Source organism: Protopterus annectens, chromosome 16.part0, assembly GCF_019279795.1.
Source record: "Protopterus annectens isolate FY-2018-M chromosome 16.part0, PAN1.0, whole genome shotgun sequence".
Taxonomy (NCBI): domain Eukaryota; kingdom Metazoa; phylum Chordata; order Ceratodontiformes; family Protopteridae; genus Protopterus; species Protopterus annectens.
In genome coordinates this window covers 881,429,936-881,446,308 of record NC_056750.1, presented here as the reverse complement: position 1 = coordinate 881,446,308, position 16,373 = coordinate 881,429,936, and the positions used below count along the sequence as shown (strand labels likewise).

The following is a 16,373-nucleotide window of genomic DNA, read 5'->3' as shown; positions in this document are numbered from 1 at the left end:
TGAGATAAATGTGGGTTATTTTGCCTTATGAAATGTTCCAAGCAGCTAGCTGCAGTGTTTTCAAGTTTGGATGCAGGATTTTGAAGTTGTTCTGTGTTAGCAGTAGAGGTAGTAGGGGTAGAGGCCATGCGTGTTCCCGGGACATACTCATCAGAAGCGGGTACCAATGATGCCTCAGCCAGTCTGGAGCTATCAAGATGATCCTCGGGTGATCTTCTTTGATCTTCAGTAGCACTTTGTGCATCAAAGGAAGAGGTGGGAATGCATATGCTGTCAGGTTTTCCCAACTGAAGGACAGGGAGTCCACCTTCCAAGCAAGTGGGTGGTATGTCCTTGTGCAGAATTTTTTTCAATTGGTGGTTGTGTGGGGATGCGAACAGGTCTATCTCTGGCAGTCCCCATTTCCTTGTGATAGTTTTGAAGATGTCTGGATGCAGCATCCATTCGTGGGCATCCGTGGTGGTTCTGCTTAAGATGTCTGCTAGTATATTTTCTTTTCCTGGCACAAATAAGGCCTGGAGCTGAATGTTGAGGCTCAGGGCCACATTCCAGAGGTCCATTGCCATCCGGCATAGAGGGTATGAATGTGTGCCTCCCTGTTTGTTGATATACCACATAACTGTGGTGTTGTCTGTCCTTATCGGCAAATGACCCTGTTGAAGAAACGGTCTGAATGTCTGAATTGCCTGTTTTACTGCCAGCATCTCCTTTTGATTTATGTGTAGGTTCATCTGGTCTTGAGTCCATAAGCCTTGTATGCACTTGTCCACCATGTGTGCCCCCCAACCGAGATCTGGGGCATCCGTGGTGATAGTCTGGCTTGGGTGAGGCCTGTGGAAGGGCAGCCCTTTGTTCAATTGACAGGCCTGGGCCCACCACTGGAATTCTTGCTTCAGGCATGGAATTATTGGAATTTGGGTTTCTAAGCTGTGCTTGTGCTGAGACCATAAATTCCTCAGGTACCATTGCAACTTCCTCATATGTAGTCTGGCATGTGGAATCAATATTATGCAGGATGCCATGTAACCCAGGGCTTGCAGGATTTTCCTTGCTGTAAGCTGGTTCTGCGCTGTTAATGCCATGAAATAGAGTGGTAGCTGCTTCTGTTTTTCTGCTGTGAGGAATGCCATCTGGTTTGATGTGTCCAGTTCTGCACCCAAGAAGGTTATCCTTTGGGATGGTATCAGCCTTGACTTTGAGTTGACTGTGTATCCCAGGGCTTGCAGCAGGTGAACAACCTTTTTCAAATCCTTTGTTAATTTGTCTTTGCTGTCCGCTTGTAACAGGCAGCCGTCCAGGTATGGATAAATTTGAATTCCCTGGAGCCTGCAATGAGCAATTACTGATGCCAGGCATTTCGTGAATACTCTGGGTGCAGTAGATAAGCCAAAAGGCAATGCTGAGAATTGATAATGCTCTGATCCTGCAAGAAATCTGAGGTATCTTCTGCAATCTGGTCGTATGGGGACGTGCAGGTATGCCTCCTTGAGATCCAGAGTCACCAGCCAAGACTCCTTGCCCAGCATGGGAAGAAGTTGCTGTAGGGTCAGCATCTTGAATTTTGGAACAATGAGATATGTGTTTAGAGCGGACAGGTCGAGGATAGGTCTCCATTGGTTTTCCTTTCTTGGTACCAGGAAAAGTCTTGAATAAAATCCTTGTCCTTGTTCCATAGCCGGTACCTTTTCTATAGCTCTCATGCTTAGTAAGTGGTCTATTTGCTGTAGAGCGTTTGTCCTTTGGTTTGGAGGTAGGTTTGGCATTCCTCTCTTCCTTGGAAGAGTATGGAAGTGAAACCTGTAGCCTTTGTCTATTGTCTGTAAAATCCATTTGTCTCCTGTAATGTAATGCCAATTTACTGAAAATAAGGCTAGCTTTCCGCCTAAGGCTGCTTCCAGTTGTTCCCTGGTAGGCGGTTTCAGAGCCAAGTCACTGTGATTGTCCTGTGGAAGTGGTAGTGGCTGGATCTGTGGCAGTACTTCTCTGGCTGTTAGGCTGCCACTGGCGTCCCTGTAGGCACCTCTGGATTGACCTCTGCCTCTAGGGTCTATTTCTGCTTCTCTGTGCTCTGGTGGTGTCTGGAAAGGACCAATTCTTGGAAGGCCAGTTCCTACTAAACCTCGGAGGCTGGACCTGTAAGAAATCCTTGACTGTCTGGACAGATTTAGCTTTTTCTTCCACCTTCTTCAACACTTGCTGTGCAGGGGAACCAAACAAACTGTGCTTTTCCATGGGAGCATCTAGAAGCTTGGACTTTACATGGTCTGGTAAGGATTGCTCTTTTAACCATGCATGCCTTCTGATCACTGTACCCAGTCATAGCTGATCTAAAGGAAGCCTCCAGTGCATCATAGCCGCATTTTAAGGAATGATTACTGACCTGCTGAGTGTTATGCACCAAATCCTGAAGGGACTTACGGTCTAAAGGCTCAGTCGAGGACAGTTTTTTAGTTAGCTGATCTAACAGAAATTCCTGATACTGAATCATGTGGAATTGACAGTTTAAGGCCCTAGCCGAAAGAGTAGCAGAAGAATAAACTTTTTTACCCCATCTCTCTAATGCCCTAGATTCTCTTTCAGAGGGAGGGTTTTGGCAGAGGCAGCTGCTACAGCTTTTGGGCCCTGTGAAAAGTTTCAGGATCTGCAATAGGAGCCTTATACAAATGATAATGTGTGTCCGGAACCCTGTAGTATCTGTCGGGCTTAGCAAGGGCCGGAGGAAGGGAGTCAGGGGCAGTACAAGCATCATTAAATGCATCATCCACAACTGTAAGTACAGGAGGAATAGCTAAAGGCCTATGTTGTGGTAAATGTAAAAAGGTCCTAAGCCTTTTCCTAGAGTCTGAAAAATCCTGGCCCTGCCATTGAAATTGTTCCCTCATAGCATGCAAGGTTTCCCCAAAAGAAAATTCCTCAGGAGGAGAGGCAGAAGGAATGGAGTCTTCTGCATCAGAGTCCTCATATGGAGAATAAGGGCCTTCTGGAGGATTTGTATTTTCTGAATCATCAGAGGAGTAATCTGAAGAAACTGGCTCAGGGGGCTCTGCTCTAGGCCTCTTCTCTGGAGGTGGGTGAGAGGCCCTGTCAGGGTGAGACTGGGTTCCCCTGATCAAAGAAATGAGATCCTCTGCTAGACTAAGCATTTGAGTACTAGAGCTAGGCCTGTGAGAGGGGGTTTTAGCAGGCACGGCCTTTGAAGATTTAGCTGCTTTAGCCCTGGCAAAAGCCTTAATTGACATGGATGCAGGGGGCCTAGCAGCTCCACGTGCAAGAGTAGATATATCTAAGGGGATTGTATCTGATAAATCCTGAGAAACTGTAAGAGCAGGTGGAATTTCCGTAGCAGATTCAGCCATGCTGGATGAGGCCTCGGTAGTAGGAGGCATGCTTTCGGCCGAAGGAAGAACCGCGGACTCTGTTTCAACCGAAACACTCGCGGTTGGCTTAACCGCGGTTTCGGCCGAAACCGCGGACCGCGAGTGTCGGTCCTTTTCCTTATGCTTTTTAGCTAATTGTGAAGTCGGAGTCTCCAACGGCATGTTATAAGCAAAAGCGGTGCCGAAAAACTCCTCTGCAAACTCCGACCGACGTCTAAGAGTCCGTCAGTTGAAGGAAGCACAGGCTAGACAAGCTGCTACGTCGTGGTCTGGGCCTAAACAAGGTAGGCAGTAAGAGTGGAAATCTTTATGAGGTATTTGTTTCCCACAAGTTACAGTTATTCACTTTTTCTGACATCGGCTGAGGCAAGAAAGAGTCCCCAATGGGGTACTTAGCTTTTTAGAAGTCTTCGGTAGTAGCAATCTCTGGTTCTGACCGACCGGCACTTGCGAACAGCTTCTGCTTCGGGCACCACGCGGCAAGAAAGACTGAGGAAAATGGCGCCGGCTGATGCCTTTATACCCGCTGAACTGCAGCTATGACGTCGGGTGAAGTGCGACATCAGCCGAGGCCAGACCCAGACTTTGGAATCCGGCCGACCGAAGGGCTGCCTGAGGCCAGGACAACCCATTTGTTAGGACTGCAGATGCATCCTTGAAGGACATCAATCTTTAATAAAATCCCTGGCCTTGTTCCTGAGGAGGAACCCTTTCTATTGCTTTTATACTTAATAGCTTGGAAACTTGAGTGAGTGCCTCTGCCCTTTGATGATGTGGCAGGTTTGGCATCCCTTGTTTTATTGGTAATGTGTGGAAGTGGAATCTGTAACCTTTGTCTATCAAATCCAGAATCCAATTGCCCTTGGTTAAGATATGCCAGTTTTGTGAGAATAAGCCTAATTTTCCAACCAAAGGTGCTTCTCTTTGAACCTTTGTAGGCATTACGAAAGTCAAGTCATTGTGATTGCCCTTGTGGTGCAGCTGAATTGTCTGCGCCACTTCTTTGATTTGGAGGTTGCCATTGGCGTCCCCTGTAAGATCCTCGGTATTGCCCTCTACCTCAGCCACGTCTGTTTTTTCCCCTTTGAAACCTGTCAGAGCCGGGGAAGGACCAATTCTTGGAGGGCCAGTTTCTGCAGAATCTGGGTGGCTGAACCTGAAGGAAATCCTTGACTGTCTGTACTGACTTTGCTTTTTCCTCTATGGATTTCAATACATCTTGTGCAGTAGCACCAAAAAGCTTTTGTTTTTCCAATGGTGCATCCAACTTTACTTTAACATGGTCAGGCAAAGACTGATCCTTCAACCAAGCATGTCTACGTATTACAGCCCCAGTCATAGCTGCCCTACATGAAGCTTCCAGTGCATCATAACCATACTGCAGAAAATGGTTATTAACCTGCTGAGTGTTATGAATATGATCCTGCAGTGCCTTTTTATCAATAGGCTCAGGAGAGGCAAACTTTTTCTGTAAATCATCTAGGAGAAAATCTTGGTACTGAAACATGTGAAAAAGGCAGCTGAGAGACCTCATGGCTAAAGTAGTAGAGGTATATACTTTTTTACCCCATCTCTCCAGGGACCCTGCTTCCCTGTCAGCTGGAAGTGGGTTTTTGGCTGAGGAGGCAGCCACTCCCTTGGGGCCCTGTGAAATTGTTTCTAGGTCCACAGAGTGAGCCTTAAAAAGGTGCTTGTGAGTGTCAGGGACCCTGTAATATCTGTCCGGCTTGACAGGAGGAAGAGAATCAGGGTTGGCACTGGAGTCATAGTAAACATCATCCAAAACATCCATAACTGGAGGGATAGCCAAGGGTCTGTGCTGGGGAAGCTTGAAGTACAAAGCCTTTTCCTGGAGTCAGAAAATTCCTGACCCTGCCATTGAAAATGTTCCCTCATGGAATGCAGGACTTCACCAAGAGAAATCCTCTGGAGGGGAGGCAGAGGGAATTGATTCCTCAGCATCAGAGTCCTCGTAGGCCTGGAACGGTTCTTCTTGGGCATCAGAATGTTCACAATCCCCAGAGGCTTCATCCGAGGAGAGGTCGTCCGCCTGCTCAGCTCTAGGCCTTTTTTCTGCAGGTGGCCGAGAACCCCTGTCCGGATGAGGCTGAGACCCCCTGATAAGGGAAATAAGATCTGCAGCCAGAGACATGATCTGCTTATCAGATGAAGGGGCCTGGGCAGGTTTAGGATGGGCCTTGGCCTGACTGGCGGCCTTAGCACGTGCAAAGGCCTTGATGGACATGGAAACAGGAGGCCTAGCAGCCCCACGTGCAGGCGTTACCTGGTCCACAGGAATGGTGTCGGGTAGATCCAGAACTTCTGTCCTGGAGGAAAATCCACAACCGGCACCGGAGAAATCTCCGAGACCGAAGGTAGTGTTAACGCTGTGTCGGCCTGGAGCGGTTGATTTACCACTTCCGAGGGGACCGGAGCACTAGCAAAGGATTTAGGAGTAGTATCGGTAGTGGACGCGGGTCAAGTATGTCGGTCCCGGTCCTTGCGTTTTTTAGCAGATTGGGTTGTCGGTTGATCCGACGGCATGATATACGCAAAGGATTCACCGAAAAAGTCCTCTGCGAATTCTGCCCGGCGCCTGAGAGTGCGCTTATTAAAGCAAGCACAGGCAGCACAGGCCGAGACGTCGTGGTCTGGGCCCAGGCAAGGAAGGCAGAGAGAATGGAAGTCCTTATGAGGTATTTGTTTACCACAAGACAAACAATTATTAACTTTTTCAATTTGTTCTGACATCGGCTGAGGCAAGAATAAATGTTCCCCAATGGGGTACTTAGCTTTTTGATGACTTCGGTACTGAAAATACAGGAGCTGACCGACCGGCACTTGCGAACTGCTTCTGCTTTGGGCACCGCGCGGCAAGAAACACTGAAGATGGCGTCGGCCGATGCCTTTATACTCCAGCCATTGTGACGTCTGAGAGGAGGCGACACCGGCTGGTGCCGGACCCAGACTTTGGAGTTCGGCCGACAGAGGGCTGCCTGAGGCAGGACAACCCATGTGTTATGACTGCAGTTGCATTCTTGAAGGACATCTGTAATATCTGTCAGGCTTACTGGGAGCTGGAGGTAAGAAGTCAGGGGACACGCTTGAGTCCGAAAACACATCCACAATGTCTAAAACAGGGGGAATGGCTAAAGGCCTGTGCTGAGGGAGAAGGAAATCCCTGAGACTTTTTTGATTCTGAGAAATCTTGACTCTCCCAGTGAAAATGCTCCCTCAAAGTATGCAAGGATTCTCCAAAAGAATAATCCTCCGGAGGAGATGCAGATGGTATAGACTCTTCTGCATCAGAATCCTCATAGGGACGTATAGATAATTCCTGATCAGAAGAAATAGAAACCTGATCTGAAGATTCATAATCAGTGTCTTGCCTAGGCCTCTTATCTAGAGGGGGATGGGTACCCCCTGATCAAGGTAATAAGGTCTTCAGCCATTTTGATCATCTGTTTTTTAGGTATAGAGGCCTGTGCACGTGGCTCATGCATCGTTTTTTTAGATTTAGAAGTTGCTTTTGTCTTTGGTTTTACAGCTGTCGGTTTGATATACAAATGTTGAGGTCTGAATACACCCTCAGAAGCCAGTGCCTGCTCAGCGGCTCCGGATCCATCTGAGGAAGATGCATTTGTCGGTCGAATACCTTGAGTATCTTGCGGCATGCCGGACTCCACATGGGTGTCGGTAGAGGCCTGTGACTCGAAGGTAGCGGGTATCAGGAGCTGCGAAAGCGCCTCACTGAGTACCGGCAAAACGGCTTAGAAGCTTCGTCGGTTTTGGATCTCAACTGCATTTCTCTTTCCTTTTCTTTGCATTTTTTGTGCACTCCAGTAGTCTGATTGCTATCCGACAACATTTCTGGGTGATTAAATCCGTTTCCAAAATACTTTGAGGCAAATATATACAGACTCTTAATAGTGCGTTAGTTAAATCTAGCACAAAACCAACAGCCAGGCATGTTGTGATCAGGGCCTAGGCAAGGAACACAGTATAAATGGAAATCCTTATGAGGTATTTGCTTCCCACAAGTAATACAATTATTAACTTTTTCTGACATCGGTATGGAGCAAGAAAAAAGTTTCCCCAATGGGGTACTTAGCTTTAGTGAAGATTTCAGTTCTGAAACTCAAACTCGAATATTTCAGTAGTCGGACGATCGGCACTTGCGAAATGCTTCTGCTTCGGGCACCGCATGGCAAGAAAGACTAAAAAAAAATGGCGTTGGCTGCATGTTTTATACCCCTGACGTCATGGAAGAGAAGACAGCAACTGACGCAGGACCCAAGACTTTGGAATTCAGGCCAACTGAGGGCAACCTACCAGCAGATTACCCAAATGTAATGACTGCAACAGTTAAACACGAAAACATCTGCTTCACCTTACGATGGCCAAGCATGTTATGTGCCAAACACAACTTGGTACTCATTTTCATACGTCTGTAGCAGAATATGCAAATTCTTTCAAGCATGAACACAGACTGGACAATTTATTTATTTTATTTATTTATTGCAGTTGGTTTACCAGGATAGTCCATTGGGCTGTAAAGAACCCGTTTTCAATGGAGTCCTGGGGAGAAAAGCTCCAAAAGAAAAAAACAAAAAACAAAATGTACATTCAACATTTGACAGTGACAATCTAGGTACAGAGAGTTGTTAATACAATGTAGGCAGAATAAAAGTAAAACTAATCAGATATAGAATAGCAGTCATAACAGTTAATACAATGAGAAGACACATGCTAGTAATAGAAAAAAAAATGAAACATTAATACAGATTAGAGAACAAGCATAGTAGCTAAATAAAGTAGGATATGATATAGAAGGACATTAAGTAGAGTTAGTTATGTGGGGTGGGAGCAAGAGCATTCCCACTGTGATGCTAGGTGTAAGAAAAGAGACTTTTTGAAGGTAGAGTGGTTAGAGGTGGTGCGGATGCTTGGTGGTAGGGAGTTCCAGAGGCGAGGCTGAAGGAAAGAAGGTTTTTGCCTGGGGGATGAGTAGGTTTATGCACTTCTAGCAGATTTTGATTATTAGACCTTAGAACTCTGTTAGGTAGGTGCATTTTAAAAGCAGAGGAAAGGGAGGGACAGAGGGAGGGGTTTAGAATAAGCTTATGGGCTAGAGTTAGTTGAGTGTAAGTTAGTTGATTAGGAAGTTCTAGCCATTTTAGTTTATGGAGGGAGAGACAGTGGTGAGCGGAAGACCTATGGCTGGTGGCAAATTTTGCAATTTTGTTATAGCAGGAGGTAAGCTGTTTTTTAACAAGGACTGAATATTAGTTAGTAGTGAGGCGCCATAGAGAAGGGAGGGGATAAGGAAGGAAGTAGAGAGAGTGATTTTAGTGGTGGATGTGAGGTAGGCATTCTGTCTATAAAGCATGCCAAGTTTTTGATGCGTTTTTTTTTTATGTTTGTTTGCAGGTGGGACAAGATAAATGCAGGACAATGTACTTACATACAGCCATACTTAACTGCATGAGGCTCGCATTCTCAATGCAGGACATTATCTTTGGTGATCACACAATGCTGTCACAACTCTCGTAATAACCATTACCTCTACAATATATTTTCACCCTGTTTTCTTCGCTGTTTATTCCATATGCAACAGTTTCCTAACAAAGTTCTTTTAAATGTACACTTCATTTCACAAACCTCAACTTTTAAGTTGAGGAGCAAAAAATAAGTTTGTTTCCGATCAGACACTCCTTATCCAGGTAGCAAGCTAGGTTGATTCTCCATCGCTCAACTCAAACTTAAGAAAAGAACATTTTTCTGTACCTTTTTAACTGTAGCAAACTTTTAGTAACAATTTTTAGCAAGCAGCTGCTAGTCTGTCACACGGCTGTTGTCATATCAAATTCAATACCAGATTTCACTTCTGAATACCAGTAATGCACTTAAAATCTATTAGGCTCTACCTATTGTGCGCCCCTAACACTTAATACCCTCTGCCTCACCCTAGCTATGCCGCTGACATCCACAATTTCTAATGGCCTCAAGTCTGAAAACCTGACCCTAGTTTCATCATTTCGTCTGACACAAATCATTCCAACTCATCAGTGAATCACGCAACTCAAGAAATTGACACTTTGCCTCTGTTCTTTAGCTCAATACATTATGTTTTATTTATTTATTTTACATTTCGTTACCGGGAAAGTCCGGCTGGACACAAGTAGTCCTTTTTCAACAGAGGTCCAGGGAGAAAAGCTTCACATACAACTTGGATTATTAAAGTACAATTTCGCAGGTACAGAAGAATAACATTTTACATCAAGTAAAACTACGATAACTATACATCAACTGAAAGTAGGGTGAAAAATGGTACACTGTACAGGTACAAGATAAACATTTTATACCATACAATCAAAATAACATTCAGTAAATACAGTATTATAGTAATATAAACACCAAGTGTCCACAACCTAGAAGAAGCAGACCTGTTGAGAGTAACAGAGAGGTATGAGGAATTAGACTTGCAAGATAAATAGGAGTCTACTGCCTGAAAATAAGGGAGGAGTAATTACCATGGGTGCGCAAGAAAAAAAGATAGACTAACCTGAGTAGCATGTAATGAGCATTCCCAATACCGGCATAACCGTATGCACCTATCAGGAACAAATGGAGGATAACAGAAATATTTTTTGTATCTTAAAATAACTCCTACCTAACTGCCCTTAGTTTTCCTGAAGAGGAGAGGGATAGAGAGTTAAATACATTCAAGGCTTCTTAACAAGATGCAGGAGTACATGTACAGAAACATTACCTGTGATGATTTAATCTCAGTCAGGAACTAAACAAAAGTCCTGAGCCGAAGCTTCTAACTTCCTTGGATGTGAAAGAATTCTTGGTGGATGTGGCTGCAGCATGTGTTTACCAATTACACATTTGTACATCCAAACACAAGCTATGAAAGCACACAATTCTCACTTCATTCTCCATTTTGTGAACACACTGCAAGGTTTTATATATCCACAAGGACATCAAATAAGCAGTGTAACTAGAACAAATAGAAAAACATCTTATTTTATTGTATGGGATAATTTACAAAATTTGTTAAAAAAATTTTAATTTCAATAGCATGGTATTTTAGTTTAATTAATTGATCTGATTGTAGTGGATGTCTTTGTAAATACTTTAGTTGTTTTGTTGAATATTATAATACCTATTTTTAATTACTTGTATAAAATTGTTATGATATTTCTCTTATATGTTAAAACAATAAACCTGTTTTGAAAAAAAAAAAATAAGCAGTGTAACCTGCAGAAGTATCAAAGAACAATTAGCAAGTGTACTACATGACATTCAGCTTTCTATAACTGACTAATTAGTATACAAAGCTACATGCCCCATATTTTGCATGTACAATACAGTTCAGCAGTGTGTCTTATATTCACAGACTGTTGTTACTAGGCTAAAGACCCAGGGGGCATTCTAAGGACAGCCAAGTCTTCCCGCAAGAATAATGTCCCGCATCCAAATAGGACACTGACAGACCAGCATTTATAAGCTACCTCCATCCATAAGGAACATGGGTGCCAAGCCCAGTCTAAATTTCCTATTCACCATCCACTGGTCTAGGTTGCGCTTAAACTGGGTAATAGAGAAACTGAGCTTCACATGGATGGGAAGCCTGTTCCATAGCAGGAGGAGTTTCTGGTACACATCTGTCTCTCCAGCATGTTCTGCTTAAGTGACGGACAAAATTCAGGTCCTTAGAACTTGTATTTCTGGTACTCTGACTTGCAACTACGTAGGAAATTCATAAGTATGGGGTTTACTGATGCCTTGTAAGCTAAGCAGCATCACCCCTCAGCAATCTATAGGATTCCGAGTTGAGGGAAAGGGCTTCAAGGCACTCTGCATAAGGCAGATTTGCTACGCCTTTTATTAGTTTTGTAATGAACCCCTGAGGTCATTCTATTTGCTGCGCATGCCTGGTCAGGTACCCACCACTAAGAGTATTGTACTCGTATGACTGGTCTGTCAAGGGCAGAGTACAGTGGAATAATGACGTCTTTGGACCTCGATGCCATGCCCTTATTTATAAATTGTGGAACATAAAAGTATTTCCTCACCACTGTACCCACCTGGTGGTTGAAGGTAAGGCTACTGTCTACGTGCGCACCCAGATCCCTGACCACTGAGTTGACTCTTAGGGGAGTATTATCAACACAGTAACTAGCCAGGATGGTTGACTTCCTAAAGGGTACAATTATGCATTTCTTGGCACAAAGTTTAAGACCAATAGCAATGAGTTTATGGCCTGCTCAAAGAAAAAAATTATTCTCCAAAAAAGAAAGCAAGTAAAAATTACTTTATCTTCAGCTACTATAAGCAAGATGCTACACACCCAATTAAAATGTAATGGCAGACACAACTGAAGATACATTCAATGTTCTGGTTACCTTATCCATCCGATCCTCTTCAACTCCGAACTTCCCTCCATATCCGTGGGATGCCTTTGGTCCATCATCTAGTTCTTTTTGTTTCAGTGAGCTGTGTTCTTGTGAGACATTTTCTCTTAACTTATGCAGACTTAAAGAGAAAAGATAAAGTGAAGAGGATGAAAACAAATCAGCTAAGACAGCTATGCATCACAAAATGAGCTATTAAATATAACAGCAGTGGGTAACAGATTCCAGTTTACGAAGTACAGTCTTGTCAGGTAGTCACCATGCTAGTAGCTGACAAAGATTTACATTTTCATGGAGCTGGCTGGCTCATTCTGTACCAAGCCTAGGCAAGCATTGAGGACACACAGCATATCAGATCACAGCCAACCAAAGACCGGAGGTATGTACGAGACGCACATCAATTTACTACCAACCACACACCCGAGGTATGCAAGACACGCAGCACATCAGTTTACCACCAACCTGCGATATGCATGACACACAGCACATCAGTTCACCACCGACCACAGACCCGCGGTACGCATCACACACATCACTTTACTACCAACCACAGACCAGTGGTCTGCATGACACACAGCACATCAGTTCACCACCGACCACAGACCCGCTGCACGCATCACACACATCACTTTACTACCAACCACAGACCAGTGGTATGCATGACACACAGCACATCAGTTCACCACCGACCACAGACCCGCGGTACGCATCACACACATCACTTTACTACCAACCACAGACCAGTGGTATGCATGACACACAGCACATCAGTTCACCACCGACCACAGACCCAGTGCATCATCACACACATCACTTTACTACCAACCACAGACCAGTGGTATGCATGACACACAGCACATCAGTTCACCACCGACCACAGACCCGCGGTACGCATCACACACATCACTTTACTACCAACCACAGACCAGTGGTATGCATGACACACAGCACATCAGTTCACCACCGACCACAGACCCGCGGTACGCATCACACACATCACTTTACTACCAACCACAGACCAGTGGTATGCATGACACACAGCACATCAGTTCACCACCGACCACAGACCCGCGGTACGCATCACACACATCACTTTACTACCAACCACAGACCAGTGGTATGCACGAGACAGACATCAATTTGCTGCCAACCACAGACCCAAAGTATGCATTTGATAGCACAGACCCGAAGTATGCAACACACGCAGCACATCAGTTTACCACCAACCTGCGATATGCATGACACGCAGCACATCAGTTCACTACCGACCACAGACACGACACACAGCACATCAGTTCACTGCCGACCACAGACCTGCAGAGTATGCACGACACACATCAGATTACTACTGATCACACACCTGACATACGCAGAACTCCTCCTCTACACTCATGTGTGTCACCAGAAGCCACAAACAGAACCCCAGAAATAAAGCAACAGAATCCAAAAAGGAATAACATAAATAAGAAGAGATACAACTCCCTGCTATGGGTGTAAATAGTGAAGTTGCACTCTCTGAGAAAACAGCATACTGCCGTGTTGCCTTAAAAACTCCACAACTAATAATCGCTGGCAGAACACCCCAATGACAGATTCACAAATAAATCCTTTCTCATCGTTAAAGATGAGATTTTCTGAAGGCAGTTACAAAACATTTTATTTATCTTGACATGCAACAATCACGCATGACCAAGTCTGAAAATAAGATGGAAACCTTCTGCATAAGGGAGTGGAAAACTGTGGAACCAAGTTTTAAAGTAGTCATTCTTCAGATACTGTCAACATGCCCAGTACAAGAATTCTACCACCAGGACAGAAGATAACGAGCAGGGCTATTACTGGTCATACTGGTCACGCTATTACTACCATCTATTCCACAAAAAAGGTACTCCACTATAACATGGGCTGTGGAGACTGTTAAATTAGAAGTTATGTACCTACCATAACGTTCCATGTTAGTTGTCTTCTCTCGCCTTCTTTCTTGCTGGATGGGTTCGGAGCCGATCCTCGGCTCCGACTCGGCACTTGCTAAGCTCGAGAGTCACTTTCACCAGCTCGAGGCAGCCCCATATCCCATGATGCAAGGCGGTAATTACCCAGATCTCGTTTGGTATCTAGAGGAAAAAACTGCCTATAAAAAACTTTCCACCAAGGAAAGAGGAACACTAACCTAAAAAGGCTGCAAGGGAAACCAGGTAATCAGGACAAGAACTATCTGGTGTCCAAGGAAGAAGAATCTTCCAGAGAAAAAGGGAGATCAAGGTCTGTCCAGGCTAGGGGGACAGGAGGGAGGGACACAAGAAAGAAGGCGAGAGAAGACAACTAACATGGAACGTTACGGTAGGTACATAACTTCTAAATGTTAAGTTGTCAATCTCGCCTTCATTCTTGCTGGATGGGACCGCGTCCCTAGCACCTCTATCCTGGGTGGCTCAATGGAACAGACTCTTGAGAACAGTGGAACCAAAGCTTGCCCTGTCCCTGGAGGCCAAATCCAATTTGTAATGAGAAACGAAGGTATGAGGAGTGGCCCAAGTGGCTGCTGCACAAATAGTATCTAAGGGTAGTCTAGCCTGAAAGGCTGTAGAAGTGGCTAGACCTCTTGTGGAATGAGCTTTAGGTTTTGAGTTCAGCTGTTTGCCCCTAAGCTGATAAATGTCAGAAATGGTGGAAGACAGCCATCTAGATAAGGTCACTTTAGAAACAGGGAGACCTTTTCTATTTTCAGCATAAGACAGAAAGAGCTTCCTGAATTGCTTTGTTCTATCCAAGTAATATCTAAGTTGGCGATGAACATCGAAGTAATGCAATTTTTGTTCCGCCCTGTTAGAATAATTTGGAAAAAATACAGGGAGATCAATGGATTGGTTTAAATTTGTCTTAGAAGCAACCTTGGGCAAAAAGGATGGGTTGGTTCTCAAGGATGCTCTGTCTTTGTGGAAGACCAAATAATGGGGACGAACACAGAGGGCATGAAATTCAGACACTCTTCTAGCAGAGGTAATAGCGACTAGAAAGTGTCTTCCAAGAAAGAAACTTTAATGAACATGAAGCAGCCGGTTCAAAAGGGGGAAGTATCAAGGATGTCAGCACTAAATTTAAATCCCACTGTGGTGGAGGATCTCTAACAGGGGGTTTAAGAAGGAACACTCCTTTGAGAAAGGCTTTACAAAGTTTGTGGGACATAATGTTGTGGTCTGCAAAGCCGACATGGAAGTTCGAGATTGCAGCCAACTGAACTTTGACTGTAGAAGACGAAGAACCTGAGTGAAAAATTTCCGCAAGGAAATCCAAGACCAACTGAATAGGGGCAGTAAAGGGGTCTATGTTCTTAGATTTTGCCCAAAAAGAGAAGAGTTTCCACTTGCTAGAATAAATCCTCCTAGTAGAGGACTTAAGAGAAGCTACTATGATATCTCTAACGGGGTTAGAGATCATAGGAAGCCTGGCTAAGAAAGGAAGTGGAGCAACCAAGCTGTGAGGTTGAGGGAAGGAACTGACCGGTGCAGTTGACCCGACTGGTGGGTCAGATCATCTGGAACTGAGTCCAGATGCCAAGGCCGCACCAAAAGATGGTGATGAAGGAACGGGAACCCAATTTGTAGAGGCCAGTAAGGGGCAATGAGAATCATTTTGGCTCTCAAGACGGTAGCTTTCTGGAGTACTTGTGGTATCAAAGGAAAGGGAGGAAAGGCATAAAGTCGTCCTCGGGGCCAATCTTGGGTAAGAGCATCTCTGGGGGGATGGCCCGGAAGTGGGAAGAGAGAGAAGTCTGGGCATTTGCTGTTTTGGGGTGTAGCAAAAAGATCGCAGCATGGGCGGCCCCACTTCTGAAAAATCTCCTCCACAATGGATCGCTTGAGAGACCACTCGTGAGGCATGAGAATAGCTCTGCTCAATCTGTCCACTATTATGTTGGTTTTCCCGGGGATATACGTTGCTACCAGAAACCGATGAGAGGAGATCGTCCATTGCCAAAGTCTGAGAGCTTCTCGACACAAGGGATAGGACTTTGTTCCGCCCTGCTTGTTGATGTACCACACGACAGACATGTTGTCCGTGTGAACTGCAATAGTCCCTAAAGGGAGAAAGTCGTTGAGGGCTTGCAACGTTAAAAGCACTGCTCTCATCTCTAGGACGTTTATGTGCAGATGGTATTTGAACGGTTGCCACGTGCCATGAACCATCCTGCCCTGATAATGTCCCCCCCACCCGATCAGGGAGGCATCCGAAGTGACCGTGGCTACCGGGGCCGGGGGAACAAATGGTCTGCCCTGATGAACTAGAGGAGAGGAAATCCACCAGGATAGATGGTTCTTGCAGGTCTGTGTCACCAGAATCTTGTGACGCATGGGAAGCTGTTGGAAGGACCATTGGGTGAACATCCATTGTAGGAGACGCATGTAAAAGCGGGCCAGAGGAAGAAGTGTTATGGCAGCTGCCATGAGGCCCAACACTTTCAGGACCAACCTGGCTTGCGCCCTGTTGCTGGATAGGATGATCCGAACGTGGTTTTGGATATTTAGGATTCTCTGACTTGTTAGGTTTGCTGACATCAGAGTAGTGTCTAGAT

The 16,373-nt window shown here is 45.0% G+C and overlaps 1 protein-coding gene across 1 annotated transcript in view; it reads right to left on the bottom strand.

Moving 5' to 3' along the window:
• LOC122790680 (src substrate cortactin-like) overlaps nucleotides 1-16,373 on the bottom strand; it is a 1,120,562-nt gene that overhangs the window by 991,974 nt on the left and 112,215 nt on the right. Inside the window, exon 3 of the mRNA XM_044058203.1 lies at nucleotides 11,792-11,921. Within this exon, the coding sequence (XP_043914138.1) occupies nucleotides 11,792-11,921 (130 nt within the window). The remainder of the gene's footprint in view (nucleotides 1-11,791; nucleotides 11,922-16,373) is intronic.